We start from the raw sequence: 17,829 nt of genomic DNA, 5'->3' as shown, positions 1-17,829 counted from the left end.
ATTTTTATTATAAAATGCAATTATTATTTCTTTTTGCAATTGGCCTTTAAGAAATGTATGATTTCTTAGATCTTACTGGCACATTCTTTCTTTCCCTCCTCCTCTCCATCCTTTTCCCTCATTCCCTCACCTTTGCTGTCCCTCTGTTTTTCATCCCTAATTCCCTCCGCTTTCCTTCAGCCTTTCATCCCATCCCCCCGTCCCCCTTCCCCGCTGCCTCAGATCCGTCATGCATATTTTCAATGGATCTGTCAGAGGATGTGAGCATGTGCTGCACACACATCTGCATTTCTCCAGTGGACTGGGAAATCTGGAAATGAAGTGCATCATATCTACATCGCCGAAATACTACAGAGCTGTCGGCCCTGACCTCAGAGAGTCGCCGGTTCTGATATTAGAGAGACTAACAGAACAAAGCATCAACACACTGCTGTCCTTCACACTGTACCACACAGCAGCACGGCTCAGCGAGAGGGAACACGTATATGGGATGACAGGGCGAGCCAATCTGGTTCCACTTTCCAGGGGAAACAGATGCATTCTGGGACATTAGCAGCAGACTATGCCACTTTCACTTGCAAAGCAGTCTGGGGAACCATGATGAGGGGGGCAAGCTCTACTTATTAGCAAACAGCTATTCACTGACCACCGTACAAACAGACCTCATACCTCAAGAGAACGTCATTTTGTACCATTTCTATTGGTCGATTCATAATGAAATGTTAACGCAGTATGAAGAGCAGCTGTTTTTTTTAAACAGTGAATAGGTAAGTGAGTAAAGGCCGATTTCCAAAAAGCATAAAGTTAAAGAAGACATTCTTATACTTTAATATTTTAAGCAAGGCACCGATGGCCAGAGTCCAGAGCGGTTTGCTGATTTCCCCGCTGTAACAGACCTACTAAACCTGGCAATTATTGGGTAAATCGAATCACATGTGCTTGAGAAAGAAAAGCACAAATTACAGTGCAGGGATTTGACCCTCCAGGACTGGTTCAGGTCAAGGGGACTGTGAGGGCCATGGCTTGCACCTCCTGAGATAGTCCATTGTGGATTTTGAGGCGTGTTTAGGAGCATTATCCTGCTATAGAAGCCATCCTCTTTTTTTGCTTCCAGAATTTGCTGGTATTTAACTAAATCTATTCTTCCCTTTACCAGTGAACTTTTTTGGCCTTTCCTAACGTTGACTGTGAACAAGCCACAGCCATACTTGAGGTATGGGTCCTTGGTAAATGAGCTCAAATCCACCTAAACCAAAACTTTATTGTGCCCTTATTTCATATATACACACCAATCAGCATTAGTAACACTGAGTAGGTCATAACAGATCTGACCATTTGAGGCATGGACTCCACAAGACGTCTTCAGAGTATCTGCCACCAAGACGTTAGCAGCAGATCTTTTAAGTTCTGCAAGTTGTGGGGTGAGGCCTCCATGGATTGCATTAAGAAGCCTTAGTTGCCCATGATCCAGTGGCCTGTTCACCAGTTGTCCTTGCTTTTTGTAGGTACTGACCACTGTATCCCAGAAAAACCTCACAAGACCTGTCTGATCTTGCCATTACTGTTCAGCCCTTGTCAAAGTGGCCCAGATTCTAATGCCTGCCCATTTGTCCTGCTTTTATCACCATTATCACCTTCAAGAACTGACTGTTCACTTGCTGCCTAACATATCCGGCCCTTGACAGATGCAGCTGTAGATGAAGGTAATCAAATCATGCACACTAAGTTTATGTTGCAATGTTGCTTTCTGCAGACCCATTTTAGGCTGATCCTCACTGATGTGGTTGCATCAGTCCATCATTTTTTATTTTCTTAGATGATTGTTTCTCTGATTGAAAATAAACAATAATAAGCATACGTATACAAACGGTGCTCTGAATGCACTCCCGCTCAAGAAAAAAAAAAAAATAGTGCATCCAACAAGAACAAAAGCCTTGTTTTAGAAGCAATAAACACACTGATCTATTTTACTATGTGTAGTATGATCTAACAAGCTCATACGGTAACTTATCTGGCCAACCTTTCAATTTCCACTAGAGGGTTGCAGAGGCTGCAGAAAGAAGCTACATGTATGTACACAGATTAGCATTGTGTAAACTGCATGCCTAAATCAGCGCACAAACTGCAGTTGTTGGGTAATCCTAAGTAGTGCTAATGTGATGTATGACACTATAATCTACATATTCCGGCTTTAAAATGAGTGTTACTGTTGTTTCTAGATACCGACATGGCCCTGTAACCCTGCCCCAGGGTGTTGTTAAGGGTTTGCTAGTTCGTCTGAAGCTGGCGCTGAACTGGCACCGCATTAGCTATTCTTTTACTGGTGCAAAACCAGTAAAAGAGAACTTCCACGCATGTCTTAGCTCATTGGCATCACATGTGATGATGGGAGAATAGTGTACATGTGATTGTTTGCCTGACACAGTCTTTAAAATGCTAAAATCCTGTGTAAGCCAGTGTGAGCAGTGAGTCCTAACAGCACCCTAACTCTCTCCTGCTTCTGTTTCCATTACTATGGCCAGGGGGGTTGTGCCCGTCAGCAGCCAATAGCAGCACTTCTGAAAGCTGCAGGTTTATTAGTGGTTAATATTTAACAGGCAGTTATGAACCCATTTCTGCGGTAAACCCCCGGCACTCTTTATTACTCTTTAGAAGGACACACTCTTCACACACTGACACACTGCCATCCCGTAGCTGTGTATATGTGTGTGTGTGTGTGTTTGAGAGAATGCCAACATCCCTTTATTTCACTCTAGTACACACAGTCTCTGGAGATATTTAAGTACTACTGTACCACTTCTGCTGCTTTACTGTAACCACTCCAGCTGTATCCCATTCAGCTACTACAGCTGCTACACTATGCATCAATGCCCTACAGTTAATTTACTACTTCTAGTACTACTACGGTCACGATATGCTGCTATAGTCTTCATATATATATATATATATATATATATATATATTTTTATTTATTTATTTTTTTCAATGATAAGAAACCTCTTTGTAGACACACTATATTGCCAAAAGGATTCACTCACCCATCCAAATCATTGAATTCAGGTGTTCCAACCAATTGGCCACAGGTGTATAAAACCAAGCATCTAGGCATGCAGACTGCTTCTACAAACATTTGTGAAAGGATGGGTCACTCTCAGGAGCTCAGTGAATTCCAGCATTGGACAGTAATAGGATGCCACCTGTGCAACAAGTCCAGTCGTGGAATTTCCTCACTACTAAATATTCCACAGTCAGCTGTCAGTGGTATCATAACAAAGTGGAAGCGATCAGGAATGCCAGCAACTCAGCTATGAAGTAGTAGGTAAAATGCCCGAGCCGGGTTTGGCACATTGTTGGCAAAGGTGGCCTTCAGGTTAGCTCAAGAACAGTGCGTAGAGAGCTTCGTGGAATGGGCAATGGGAGTGACGAATAACACAGTCTGATGGACGAGTCTGGGTTTGGTGGTTGCCAGCAGAGCAGCACTTGTCTGACTGCATTGTGCCAAGTGTAAAGTTTGGTGGAGGGGGGATTATGCTGTGGGGTTGTTTTTCAGGAGTTGGGTTCGGCCCCTTTGTTCCAGTGAAAGAAACTCTTAATGCTTCAGCAGACCAAGAGATTTTGGTCAATTTCATGCTCCCAACTTTGCGGGAACAGTTTGAGGATGGCCCCTTCCTGTACCACAATGACTGGATGCCAGTGCACGAAGCAAATTCCATAAAGACATGGATAAGCAAATTTAGAATAACTTGACTGGCCTGCACTTTAACCCGATAGAACACCTTTGGGAATTCCCACTACCATGAACCCGGATCTAGCCTGTTACTAATTCATTGCATAATAAAGACAATCATGAGCCATAAAACTCCATATTTTCCATCCAGTGCACTGACAGCTCATTAGTGCAGTTCTATAAATTCCTCAATTAACAACCCGCCATCATTATGACTGATTACACTGGGAGGCAGTGACCCGGGATGGGGTTGGCAATGAATTGTGATACATTTCAAAGCTGTGAATCTATTCGGACACCTCTGCTGTTCCTCTCAGAGCTACTGACATGTCAAGGGCCTTGACGGATTCCAGGATGATGGTTCAGCCCTGGCTTGCTTTCTGAAAGGGGAACGGTACAGGACAGCCAATCAGAACAGAGCTCAGGTACACACCTACATTTTAGATCAGATGAGCTGCTGATTGATCCGTTCAGTAAAATCTCTTTATTTTCAGTCTCAGTTGCTATAATCAGACTTTCTGGACTGACTGATTTAGTTTAGACTTAAAATCACTGTTTTATAGTGTTTAATATCTGATAATCCAGTCTGATCTCCTCCCTGACCAATCAGCTCCCAGCTCCTTTACAACACTGCAGTCTGATCACTTCCTGTGTGTGTAGTGGTACACACTCTGGACTGAGATCTGTGGTTGTTGTTGGTCTACTGGTGTGTAATAACTGGTTTATACTGGGTGAATGTGCTGTGTGTGTGATTGGGGTGTCTATAGCGCGTATGTGTGTGTGTTAGCGTTAGCCTCCTGCACTCGGTTCTGAATGGATTCTTCAGTGCTGGTTTAAGAACAGAAAAAGGCGAGTGGGCGGTTCTCCGGTTCTCCCGCTGGTAAATAAAGTTTTATAAAGGGACATATATTATGGTCTGTTTTCATGTTCCACTGTAAAATACTGTAGCTCCACACTGCAGAACCTCAACTCCTTTATTTACCTTCTGAGAACGTCCGCAGCCGGCTGGGCCATATGTAAGTTAAAGGCACCTTGAGGACAGAGGATGGCGCTCTAAACACTGTTAAACACGGTTAAAACAAAGACTCTGAACTGGATTAGGGTTAAAATAGCCGATACCTAAACCTAAACTAGATCAGCTTTAGTGTTTAGTTGTGAAGTGTCCATCTCTCTATATTTTTGTGGGGTGTCCTCATTTTTTCACATGGCTGTACAGCGATATATCTTTAATCTATGTCCTGTCAGGACAGTCACCAACTATATCCCCTCCCCCCTCTGTTATTCAGGTTAAATCTGAGATCGGTGGGTGTGAAATTGCGCGCTGAGATGTTGCCATGGGACATGTGCCGCTGAAATGTGTGCAGGCAGAAATTCGCCTCCCTTTTCAAACCAGATTATGTACTGTATTAAACATCCTCAGCCACCGGGCCGCAATTTAATTACGTCTAATGAGGGGCTGAGATGTGCTGGCACTGGGAGTGATCCATACACACACACACACATACACACACACAATTTCAAGATTTATTCAGAAGCCACTCTCACCCTCGGTTAATATTTAATGTGCAGATGCAGTGATAGATTGGATGCTTTCATATTGAAGATGCATTTCCTTCTTATTCAATCCCAGCAATCATGCATGAAAGCAGCAGCATCCGACTTCCACACGATTTCCTCTGACCCTCATTCCTGGACCTTATTAACTATTAACCAGGGCCCTATTAACTGTTCAGTTTATGAAATAAGCACATTTGATTGGTGCAAACAGCTGCAATAATCTCTTTGGTGCAGTTGAAAACCTAAAGCCACCTCAATGTGATACCATACTTAGGTCTAGGAGCAAGATCCAGCCTGTTCAGCCTGTTGATCTGTTGCAGTGAGGTCAAAGCTGATAGCTGCAGTAAGTGTAGGAGACTCAGACAGAGCTATATCCTCCCTGCCATCTTTCCCAATCAGAACCGACTCTGTAAGAACTGGTGCTGAAAGAGGGCACATTTTACAGTTGTATTTGTATATGGCTCTAAACTCTGTTCTGCCATAGAAGAACCATTATTGGTTCCACAACCCACCGTTAATGTAAAGGAGCTGTAAGTGTGAAGAGTCTTTCAAGCGTTATATACAGTTATAGTTACAGTTATAGTTACAGTATAATTTCAGTTATATTTATAGTAAAGTTACTGTTAGTAATAGTTACAGTCTAATTATAGTTATAGTTAGAGTCACAGTATATTTACAGTAAGTATAGTTATAGTGAAAGTATAATCTCAGTTATAATTAGAGTAACATGATAGCTAAAGTTACATAATAGATACAGTTAGTTACAGTATAATTACAGTTATAGTTACAGTTATAGGATAGATAGTTACAGTATAATTACAGTTATAGTTACAGTTATAGAATAGTTACAGTGTAATTACAGTTATAGTTACAGTTATAGGATAGTTACAGTATAATTACAGTTAGTAATTGTTACAGGATATTTACAGTCATAGTTATGATTACTCAATAGTTACAGGATAGTTACCATTACAGGCTATATACAGTTACAGTTATAGTTACAGTTACAGGATATATACAGTTACAGGATAGTTACAGTTATAGTTACAGTATAATTTCAGTTATATTTACAGTAAAGTTACCGTTAGTAATAGTTACAGTATAATTACAGTTAGTAATTGTTACAGGATATTTACAGTCATAGTTATGATTACTCAATAGTTACAGGATAGTTACCATTACAGGCTATATACAGTTACAGGTATAGTTACAGTTACAGGATATATACAGTTACAGGATAGTTACAGTTATAGTTACAGTTACAGTATAATTTCATTTATAGTTACAGTTATAGTCACAGTTACAACTATAGTTACAGTAAAGTTACAGTTAGTTATAGTTACAGTCTAATTATAGTTATAGTTAGAGTCACAGTTATAGTTACAGTTACAGGATATATACAGTTACAGGACAGTTACAGTTATAGGATAGTTACAGTATAATTACAGTTAGTAATTGTTATAGGATATTTACAGTCATAGTTATGGTTACTCAATAGTTACAGGATAGTTACCATTACAGGCTATATACAGTTACAGTTATAGTTACAGTTATAGGATATATACAGTTACAGGATAGTTACAGTTATAGTTACAGTTACAGTTTAGTTATAATTGTAGGATAGTTACTGTTACAGTTACAGGTATAGATATGGTTACAGTATAGTTACAGTATAGTTACAGTTATACTTATGGTATAGTTACAGTATAATTTTACTTATAGATACAGTTATAGTTACAGTTATAGTCACAGTTACAGTATAGTTACATTATAGTTACAGCTGTAGTTACAGTTACATGAAACATTTGATTGGTGTTGGTAACTTAAAACAGGGGTTAACATATTTTTGCTAGCAACATTAATGTTGAATAATTTGTTCAATAAATTAATAAATGAAAATTGTGTAATTATCTATGTTCTTAATTTTACTGCATTCTTTATGACTTAGCTGATGATCTGATCACATTTCAGATCATTGTTATGTAGAAATTCTAGGGGAATTGTAAGGGGATTCCAAATTTTCTAGTATTAGTCTAGAAGTCGTTTAGCTCACTTTTCTTCCTTTTAGATCATAAGGAGCATAAGGTGAATATGAAGCCCAAGAGTTCAGGCCAAGGGATATCAATCACGTATGCTCATTAGAATATTTTCAGTCATGCCCAGATACTTTTTAAGCAGTGATTCATCATGCTTTTTTATGAATACTTTTCTAAATAAGAAACCATTTTAAAATGTGTCAAATCAAAACCTCAAACCTTAAACCTAGAAAGTCTGAATGACTAAGAAGGCTGGACAGCGGAAAGAGGAATCACTGTTTGAACATTTTATGCTGAATCTCTAGGGATAAGCATGACCTTACAATATGAATACTGCAGCATGTCAGTGGATTACCCTGAATTGAATTAATTGGTCTCTTGACCAATGGGCCTTTCCAGTGCTAGCCTATATGGTCAGGCAGTGGTTTACTGTCCAAACCGTGCTGCTTGATTGGCTGTGCGCATTGACCTGAGGGGACTATGCAGGGTCAAATACGCCATCCAGAGTTAAAGCACTTGCAGATGACACGGATCACTTTTGAGGAGATTATCAGCTTAGAAAACCAGACAGCTTACTGTAAACAGTGTGTGTGGGAGTGTATGTGTGTGTTTGTGTTTGTATGTGGAGTCAAAGCTCTAGACTGGGTCGAGACAGGCGGCACTTCGCCATCTGCTTTTATTATTCCGAGGCTGAAAATAACACATCAACAAAACAAGATGAAACGTAAGCAACAACAGTACAAGCACAACAACAGTAGCAGCGGTAGGAGGAGCAGGAGCATTGGCAACAACCAAACATATTGATCCACTATGATCACTTCTCTTCATTATTAACAAATCCACAGTGATTTGAACCCTTTATGAGCTGCAACTCAAAAAGCAGTTTATATGAAGCGCTGGGCCTCCCTGCATATCTGGATGCTTTTACTTTCACTTTTTATTTCGCTTTTTACAGTGGATGGAAATTATTGTCACATTTCATACCATGTTATTAGTGTTTGTTTACTAAATAGTTCTTTTATATTTATTTATTTATTTCTGTCAATTATTCATTGATTATTATTTTTATTTTTTTAATTTTACCTACCCATAATTTTTGCTACAGCTTTTGATATTTCTAAGATTGTCAATAAATGGAGAAACTGCAAAGTAAAAATGAACTTGTTTCTGCTGTGCATGTGACAAGAAAATCTTATTTGTTTGTTTGTTTGTTTGTTTGTGAAACAATGCACCTACATAGTTTAAAGCAATTATTGTTCAACATTTACACCAGGTCACTTTCTTCTTGAGTCTTGAGTATCAGGATTATTTCTGGATGAAGCCAAGCCACATACAAATGCAGGTGTAAACACACCTGTGATGCATTTCCATTTTATTTCTTTAATTCTTTTAATTATTTATTGATTATTATTTTCTGTATTTTACCAAACATGTCTTCAGTTAGTCAGACTGGAATCAGATTGCTTTGTGGGATGGAATATGTAGATTTTCTCGTTGCATAGCAATTAGTGGTGTTTTGGTTGTATTGGGAGGGGTATTGGTTGTGTAGATTTACCACTATTTTCAAAACCCTGATGCTGGCCTTCAAAGCCAAGACTGGACCAGCCCCTTCGTACTTGATGGCAGTGGTCAAAAGCCAATCAGTACCAAGAGCTCTTCGAGCTTCAAGTACGGCTCGGCTCGACCCGCCATCCTTTAAGAACCACGGAAGACAAGCGTCCAGGCTTTTTTCTGTCCTGGCACCAAAGTGGTGCAGCGAACTTTCCCTGGGTGTCCGAATGGCAGAGTCGCTCGCTGTCTTCAAACCCAGACTGAAGACCCAGCTATTCTGAAAATACTTGAGCAGAGTGTAGTGTCGAGTATTCTGGTTTCCATATTGACTTGTGTTTAGTAGTGTCTACGCTTGGAGGTATCTTTAAAGTTTACTCTATTCAAACTAGCTGAGGGTATTCCGAAGTAAACAGCGAAGCTCTTTTGTAAGTCATGTCTGCTAAATGCCAGTAATCTAAATGTAAATATCATGTAATAATGAACATCTTAGCTGTTGAATTCTCAGCAGTAATTCTGAAAAGCTTTGACAGCTATGGTCCTAAACTGCTGTGCCCTCTCTACACTGTGAGCAACAACACAGCGAAGCAACGACAGATCAAATTCAGCAACAGTACAGCAACAGCAGTGTTCTGGGGGTCTGGGGAAATATGATTGAGTGTGACATTAGGACTGAAATCAGGAAGCTCGTCTTTCTCTAAGGTCACATGAATCAAACCTGACGACATTATTTTGCCAGAAACAGGATGAGAGAAAAAGGGGAGTGATATCAGCCTCAGATTTGAACACTGACCTTTTACACTACAGCACGCCATGTCTGACATTTCAGACGCTTGTTTGTTCTGCTCTGGGGTTTTTTACAGTATGCTTTGTCTAGAACTTCATGTACACCCTCTCACATACATAGTTTTATTAACCATAAACAGGGTTGGGTGGTAACAAAATACATGTAACGGCATTAGCGCTACATAATCAGAATTGGTTGTTTGTAGTCTGTTACAGTTACAGTAAAAAATGTGTAATAAAGTAATAAAGTAGTAATAATCCAGCAGTGACACTGAGGGGTTTAAAAACTCCAGCAGCACTGCTGTGTCTGATCCACTACTCGTACCAGCAGCGCAACACAAACTACTACCAACACACTCACCACCACCACATCAGTCAGTGTCACTGCAGTGCTGAGAATGACCGACCCACCACCCAAATACTACTGGCTCTGTGGTGGCCCTGTGGGGTCCTGCTGACCATTGAGGAACAGGGTATCTTCACACAAATGACACCGAAGGTCAGTCTATGATTAGAAAAGTGTGAACCTGTCATATCAGGGAGCATTTAAGATCTAAGATCCTTGAAGAACGTTTGGAGGTTCTTTGGTTTAGGTGAAGGTGCTTTGAGAAACCTTTAAGGAAAAGGTTCCTCAAAGCATCATAAGAGTTTCAAATTGAAGAACCTCCAAACGTTCCTCAAGGATCTTAGACTTATAACAGTGTCCTGAGGTAGAAACTGGAGGAAATGTCCACAGAATCCACTAAAACATCCAGAGGATATAAATCAAACTGATACCCAAGCTTGGACAGTTCTATACAGTGAGCGATTAACACAAGGCCCAGCTTCTGACCCCCTGCAGAGAGCTAAATACTTTAATTACCTTCACCAAGCCTGATTAACCTACATGCTAAGTGTGTGTGTGTGTGTGTGTGTGTGTGTGTGAGAGAGAGAGAGAGAGAGAGAGAGAGAGAGAGAGGGAGATTTCTGACTCTGACGTTTGCTTTTGAGAGCTGTTCTTTACATTAATGATATTGATAGTAAGAAAGTTTCTGCAAATTGTGTTAATGAGACCAGGGCAGTGGCTAGATACTGACCAGCCTAAATGGTTAATGATGTCATCAGAACCTCTGACATCCACACATGCAGACTAGTAAACATACTAGTTTTAGATATCTACAGTGCTAACTAACTAGTCAGCAACGATTGAAGACACAGTATATGGACAAAAGTATTGGGACATCTACCCATTCATTTTTGATCCTGCTTTTGTTGGAGTAGCTGTCTTTACTGTGCAGGGAAGAAGGCTTTCTACTAGATTTTGGAGGAGCATTGCTGTGAGAATTTGATTACCTTCAATGACAAGAGCGTTCGTGAGATCAGGATGTTGGATGATGATCACCACCCCACCTCATCATCCCCAACTACCCAACTCATCCAAAAAGTACTGCATGGAGGGTCTAGCATTAGGCATGGTGCCAACAGGTTCATGTTTATCTGCTCCAGTCCTATTCTATTGGCAATATTTCTATTTTTTTGTTTGCGTAAATGCAAAGTATCTAAATGTAATTGATAGAAGGGGTGTCCTCAAACATTTGGGCAGACAGTGTAAACTATATTTTTATTTATTTATGGTTTTCGGACTGAATTAGAGAGTGAGAATCCATGTAAATTAGGAATAGGGCCGATCCAGGCATATTGGAATGGCTATTTTAATCCCAATCCGAGGATTTGCTTGTGTGGAGCTACAGTATTTTACAGTGGAACATGAAAACAGACCATAATATTTGACCCTTTATAAAACTCTCACTGAAACGCTCTGTTTTACCAGCGGGAGAACAGGAGAACTGCTCACTCGCCTTTCTCTGTTCTATAAACCAGCTATTACACACCAGTAGAACAACAACCACAGATCTCAGTCCAGAGTGTGTACCACTACACACACACACACACACAGGAAGTGATCAGACTGCAGTGTTGTAAAGGAGCTGGGAGCTGATTGGTCAGGGAGGAGAGTCAGACTGGATTATCAGTTATTAAACACTATAAAACAGTGATGTGAAATCAGTCAGTCCAAGATGTCTCATATATTATAGAAACTGATATTAAAAATATATGGATTTTACTGAACGGATTAATCAGCAGCTCATCTGATCTAAACTGTGGGGCTGGATTATTTATGATCGGGTCATCCCTAAATCAGTACACCAGGATGTCTTTACAGATCTATATGCAGTACAGTGGAAAGGGTCCTAATGGTTGAACAGATGACCAGGACTGTTTTCTAATGGAAACTGGTGGTCTCTAATGGTAATCAAGCCAACCATCTTTGGCAAGGATAATGATCAAATTTGACCCCTGAATGGAGTTTTGCAGTGGGGATGAACCTGTCCACTCCTTTACTGTTTATGTAGGTTTAATAGTTAAATATTAACAGTTAAGGTTCCGCCCCCGTAACTGGACTCCAGTTTCACAAGCTCCAGCAGGCCTGGCTAATCTGCGCTGAGCTCTTCAGAGTTCACAGTTCTTCAGAGCTCTTCACTGTCTGCTCGTACCTTCTTGCTGCAATGGCGCTCATTTCTCCCCTTACACCCGTGTTCGTGGCTATTCTGTGCGTGGTCATCGCCTTGTTCTTCAAAAACTGCAGACGAGCAGAGTCTGAGCCCAAGCAGAAAGTGTCCAGAGCCGCAGGAGAGTCCAGCAGGCCGTGGGTGGACGAGGACCTGCAGGACGACACTGAAATCAGCGTCAGAGACAACGGTAGTAGCTGCCTCTCTGGGCCTTCACTGACACTTCATCTGCTTTTAGTTACCAGTACGGAGGTTTGTTTAGCCCTGTCGAAACGTCTGGCTTCTTTCTGTAGTGTCAAAAGTCAAACCTGTCCAGCAGGCAAAGATCTCATAAGGCTGTAAGTAATAGAAATCCTCCTTGTAAACTAATAGGACCCAGTTAAAGAGGAATTTCAATGCTTTCTCAAAATGTCTGTATACTTCAGTTACTACGATATAAACAAACTCATTCAGGGTCATTTTTGAGAAGTGCCTCGTTCAAGAGAAACTTGCTGAGTCAGATTTCTTTACAGTGGCGGAGATAGGAACCAGACATCTGAAAAGATAACTGTCTCTAAAAGCCGTAGTTTTATTTAATATGCTCACAGTTATTTTTTGTCTGATGTCTCAGATATTCATTTATGATAGATTTCAAAAGGTTTTGGCCTTAAATAAATGTTTTTAATATATCACAGCAGTTCTACAACCCGCTCAACCATAGGCGCTCTGTCCGCTCCATCAGTCCAGAACCCGTCCCAAGAGCTTGAAGGTTGAAACTAAAAACACAGCACTTCAGCTTTAGAACAGATTAGAGCTGCATCAAATATTGTGTTTATATTGTGTGTGTGTATGAGCATAAGCTTCATTACTGTCATAATTTACACCAATTTTGTAGGCCCTAAAAAAGAACCCTGTGGGACAGAATCATTAACTTAGGGTTTAATTTTGAGTTTCAAAATCAATTAAAAGTGCAAATGAGGTAAATGCAAGCTACTACGATACAAAATAGTACTTAGTCTAGTCTAGTCTAGTTTCACCACTCTTGTACCATTGTCAGCATTGCACATAAAAATGATGAATAAAATGATTACCTTTAGATTAATGATTGAATTATGCAGGAAGTTGACAAATCATTAGAATTCAACAATGCAAGAATTGGGTGGTTCTGATCACAGCTTTAATAAAATCCTTCAGGGGAACCAGTTGGATACTATTGCTACACATAGTCAAAGCTCATTCGTTCTATGTTAATAAACATATTGAGAATTTCCCCACTGCGGGACTAATAAAGGACTATCTTATATTACTTACAAATCAAGAGTATTTGTGCAGAGTGAGTGGTGTCTCCAAACTTTTGACCTGTTGTGTTTTTAAGTGCATGCAAATTGCTACTTGGGAGTGCTTGAGTCTCCTTTGCTTGTCTTCAGTGCAGTGAAGTGCAATGATGTGGTGCTCTTGGAGAGGACGCTCACACTGGAGGAAGTTTAAAGGAGTTGGAGTGTGTATTCTAGCAGAAAAATGAAAAAAAGCCTGTGGAGAAAATCAGAACAGAAACTGAATTTTAATTCCATGACTGACTTGATTCATCAGTGAAGAAGGTGGATATATCATGGTTACCGTCTGAATGCTGAAAACAAAAGCTGTGTATTCCCATCTGCAGGTTAAGACCCCCCCAAATCACATGACGTCCCCAGACTGGGAGGTTTTGGCAATGGAGTGCTGAGCCTTTGCTGGGGTTTGAACTTATCATCTCCTCACACTTGATGATGAGCAGCAGTTAGATCGTAGGGCCGGTCTAGAGCTGTGAATTGACCTTTCTTTTCTTTCCTGGACATAGAAATGTACATGGCTTCATAGCTCTGGGGTGGCACAACTGTCTAACTGCCTACTTGTCGAGTCATACAAAATCTCCACAGCCCTCCAGGACAGGACAGGAGTCTGAGAATAGGTAGGCCTCCCCCTGTTTTAGGGGAGTCCTAACCTGCAGATAAACAAGCTGAGGGGGAGGAACATTTGTTAATCATGTGAATTGTTTACTAAACTGCAATGCAGAAGCAAAAGAAGTAGGATTGAATAATGTGATAAAATGTACCATTTTAAGTTGAAATGGTACATGAATAAAATGTATTTTCAATCAAACCGATCTCCTTTGCCACAGAGGACGACGACTGGGTAGTCTCCGGGACGGAGAATCTGCCCCATGTTCCCTACAGCCCTTCCCGATACACTGTGGAAGAGATGCTGGAACGATCACAGCAGTTCTACAACCTGCTCAACCAGAGACGCTCTGTCCGCTTCATCAGTCCAGAACCCGTCTCAAGAGAGGTCATCGAGAATGTTATACGTGCAGCAGGTACAAACTAAAAAACACAGCACATCAGCTTTAGAGCAGATTAGAGCTGCATGGAATATTGTTTAATAACCCCATTTAACCCTTTAAACTCTGGTAAACTCTGTGTGGATAAGCATGAGCGTTGTCACAATTTTTTAGGCCCTAAAATAGAACCCTGTGGGACTCTGGTAAGCTAAACTGCTGTACAGTAGTTTTCACTTCATGCTGGATAAGTGAGTCATTAACCTAGAATTTAAGGGGTTAAATCCTAGGTGTGTAAATGTGTCCTCCGCATTTTACCCATCTATCACACTAGTGAACTAGGGGTAGTGAGCACACACACACCCACCCAGAGCAGTGGGCAGCCAACTCCAGCGCCCGGGGAGCAGAGAGGGTGATGGGTCTTGCTCAAGGGCTCAACAGTGGCAGCTTGCCGAGCCTGGGTATCAAACCCACAACCCTGTCATCAATAGCCCGGAGCTCTAATCTCTGAGCCTTCACACCACCACTGACCTGGCATATACATCCAGAGCTCCGTCTAATTACAACTGACATTAAATGTCCATAAAGAAGTACTGCCAGTAGAATGGGGAGCTCCGGAGCAACCACAGTTAAGCCTCAGGGCACCATGCATAACGCCTAATGCCAGTTGTCAGCTACACTCTTCATGATAAAAGGTGCTTCAAATGATCCTTTGATTGATGCCATAGAGGCTCCAAGCATTGGGCTGTGGACCGGTGGAGCTGTGTTCTCTGGAATGATGGAGCTCCATCCACCTTTTCCAATATCAATCAACAAAACATCAGCACCTGACTTATGACTTCTAATGCTCATGTGGCTGAATGCAGTCAAGGTGTCTACAAACTTTTGGACACATAGTGTACTTGATGTCTGAATTCTGCCATCCTGAGAGCCAGATTTGTGTGATGTGTGTGTGTGTCTTTTAGGAACTGCACCAAGTGGGGCTCACACTGAGCCGTGGACGTTCGTGGTGGTGGACGATGCTGAGACCAAAAACAAGATCCGAGAGATTGTGGAGGAGGAGGAGGAGATCAACTACAAACAGAGGATGGGGGACAAATGGGTCAATGACCTGCGCAGACTTCGGTAGGACTGGGTTTTGTGTGTGTGTGTGTGTGTGTGTGTGTGTGTGTGTGTTTGTACATTTCTGTGGGAATGTGAATGTTTATTAATATGCTCTCATTGGATCTCATCAGGTCCATTTGGATTTCTGAATAGAGCATTACAGTCTAACGTAGGACACTAGCGCCCCCTTGTGGTGATGTTCTATAATGCCCACAGCTGATGAATAAATGAATGGACATACTGGCTACAGTTCTGGCAACAATAACATTACTGTGCAGTTGGGATCTGGACTGTTATAATAACATGCCATGGTATATAACGCAACTGCCTACAATTAACGTATGGAGATGAACTACCTGCTGCTCTCTGTGCAAAACATGTGCATATTTTGGCATAGTTTTTGGTGCTATAAGCAATTATGAGGGAAATAAATGTAAAATAGATACATAAATAGATGTATCCCCCTTTTTCTCACAATTGGGTACTCCCAGTTGGGTACTCCCACCTGTTCGCAGCTCCCCTTGCACTAGCAATGCTTCCAACACTAGGAGGTCAGGGACTTAACACGTCTCCATGCAACGATACATGCAAAGCCAGCCACCGCCTCTATTTGAACTGCCATCGATGCTTAAGAGTGATAAGGGGAGAGAGCACCATCTACCCACCTGGAGAAAGCACAGACATTTCAGTCAATAATGTTGTCAAATGCACATTTTCATACCGTTCCATCATTGCTTTGAGATGAAAAGGATCATTTTACCTTCACAGGACTAACTGGGTGAAGGAGTATCTGGATACAGCTCCATATCTCATCCTCATCTTCAAGCAGACGTATGGAATTCTGCCCGACGGAAAGAAAAAGACCCACTACTACAACGAGATCAGTGTGTCCATCTCGTGTGGACTCCTACTGGCCGCTCTTCAGGTAGAGAGGCCTACATATACAAGTAGAAGTTCTAATAAATGCAACCTCCAGAATGCTTCTTATTGGAAGCACTACTCAAAGGTCCTTCACACTCACACGCTTGTCCAATCCTTTTTCCAGAATGTGGGGCTGGTAACCGTGACGTCCACGCCTCTGAACTGTGGCCCACAGCTCAGGCTCCTTCTCCGCAGGCCTGCCAATGAGAAGCTGCTTATGCTGCTTCCCGTGGGCTATCCAGCACCGGACGCCACAGTGCCCGACCTCACACGCAAGGACCTCAGTGACATCATGGTGGTTGTGTGATGTAATGGAGCTCCTAACATGAACAGCCATTAATGAGGACATACATGTCGTGTCAGACAGCTCAAAACACAAGACGTCGGTCTTCTGCAGTTACTTTGTGTGGTACAGTCCATTCCAGGACTTTACAAAGAGCAGGCATGGCTGTTAATACTGTGTCTGCCTGTTCCTTTAATTCAGTGTTGGTGCTCTTTGGATTAGGGCTGATGAACCCCTCAGCTGTAGGGCCATGGTCCTGTACATACTGATTCACACAGGTCACACAGGTCACCTCATCTGCTTATTATCAAGGCCTTCTTTAGAATAAGCTGCACTGCATCATTCTGTACAGTCCTGGACCTACAGCTGTGTATTAAAGTGTGTTAAGATCTGGTGAAGTTTGGAAATCTAACCAGCAGGAGGCATCATTGTGTCTTTTAAAAAATCAAGAGGCCAAGAATGACTCAGAAAGTCTGATAGCAGTGTTGAAATGTCTGTTGCTGTCCAGATTTGAGAATACCAGTGCAGTTGTCTCTATTAAAATGATGAATCCTTTACCAATTACTATCATTTACTTTAGACTCGCCCTCTAGCGCCTGAACAAACCAGCAGACAATATCAATTTCAATATCAATCAAATTGTAGTGTGGGTCGCGTTGGGTTTACGGCCTACCCGAAATCACTGGACGCAAGACAAGGAACGCCCTCTGGGCAAGGCCAAAACTGACCTACACACGGCCCACTAGTGAAAGCCTGTAGAGGCTAGGATGAAGGCTAGGATGAATCGAGAGGGAAGAAGAAGCTGCAGCCAAGTTATCTACATGGGGAAGCAAGGCTTCCTAACCTTAGGCCAACCTGAGAAGGTAGAAAGGCTGCCTGGCTGGTGGGTGAGTGGGTGGGTGCAGGCCTAAAAGCAAACCCCAACCAACTACAGTAGCTAGCTTCTGCTAGCTAACCACACACCATGCTGAAAAGACACAAACAGATAAAAAAAAAAAAGACTGTGACAGAGCTAATCTAAGATA

The 17,829-nt window shown here is 41.6% G+C and overlaps 1 protein-coding gene across 2 annotated transcripts; it reads left to right on the top strand.

The window, feature by feature from the left end:
* Window positions 1–12,115: 12,115 nt before the first annotated feature.
* iyd (iodotyrosine deiodinase) lies at window positions 12,116–17,361 on the top strand. 2 transcript variants are annotated; one of them, XM_072696755.1, is made up of 5 exons: window positions 12,116–12,393; window positions 14,341–14,535; window positions 15,462–15,621; window positions 16,369–16,525; window positions 16,646–17,361. In XM_072696755.1, the coding sequence occupies exons 1-5, from the start codon at window positions 12,201–12,203 to the stop codon at window positions 16,826–16,828; spliced, it is 888 nt and encodes a 295-aa protein (XP_072552856.1). In that variant the 5' UTR covers window positions 12,116–12,200; the 3' UTR covers window positions 16,829–17,361. The 2 variants fall into 2 exon arrangements, with proteins under 2 accessions (XP_072552856.1, XP_072552857.1); XM_072696756.1 differs by having other exon boundaries at window positions 16,369–16,553; window positions 16,595–16,828.
* The last annotated feature ends 468 nt before the right edge of the window (window positions 17,362–17,829 follow it).

The sequence above is a fragment of the Salminus brasiliensis genome, chromosome 14 (assembly GCF_030463535.1).
Source record: "Salminus brasiliensis chromosome 14, fSalBra1.hap2, whole genome shotgun sequence".
NCBI lineage: Eukaryota > Metazoa > Chordata > Actinopteri > Characiformes > Bryconidae > Salminus > Salminus brasiliensis.
Note: the sequence above shows the minus strand (reverse complement) of the source record. Positions and strands in the feature narration are given on the sequence as shown.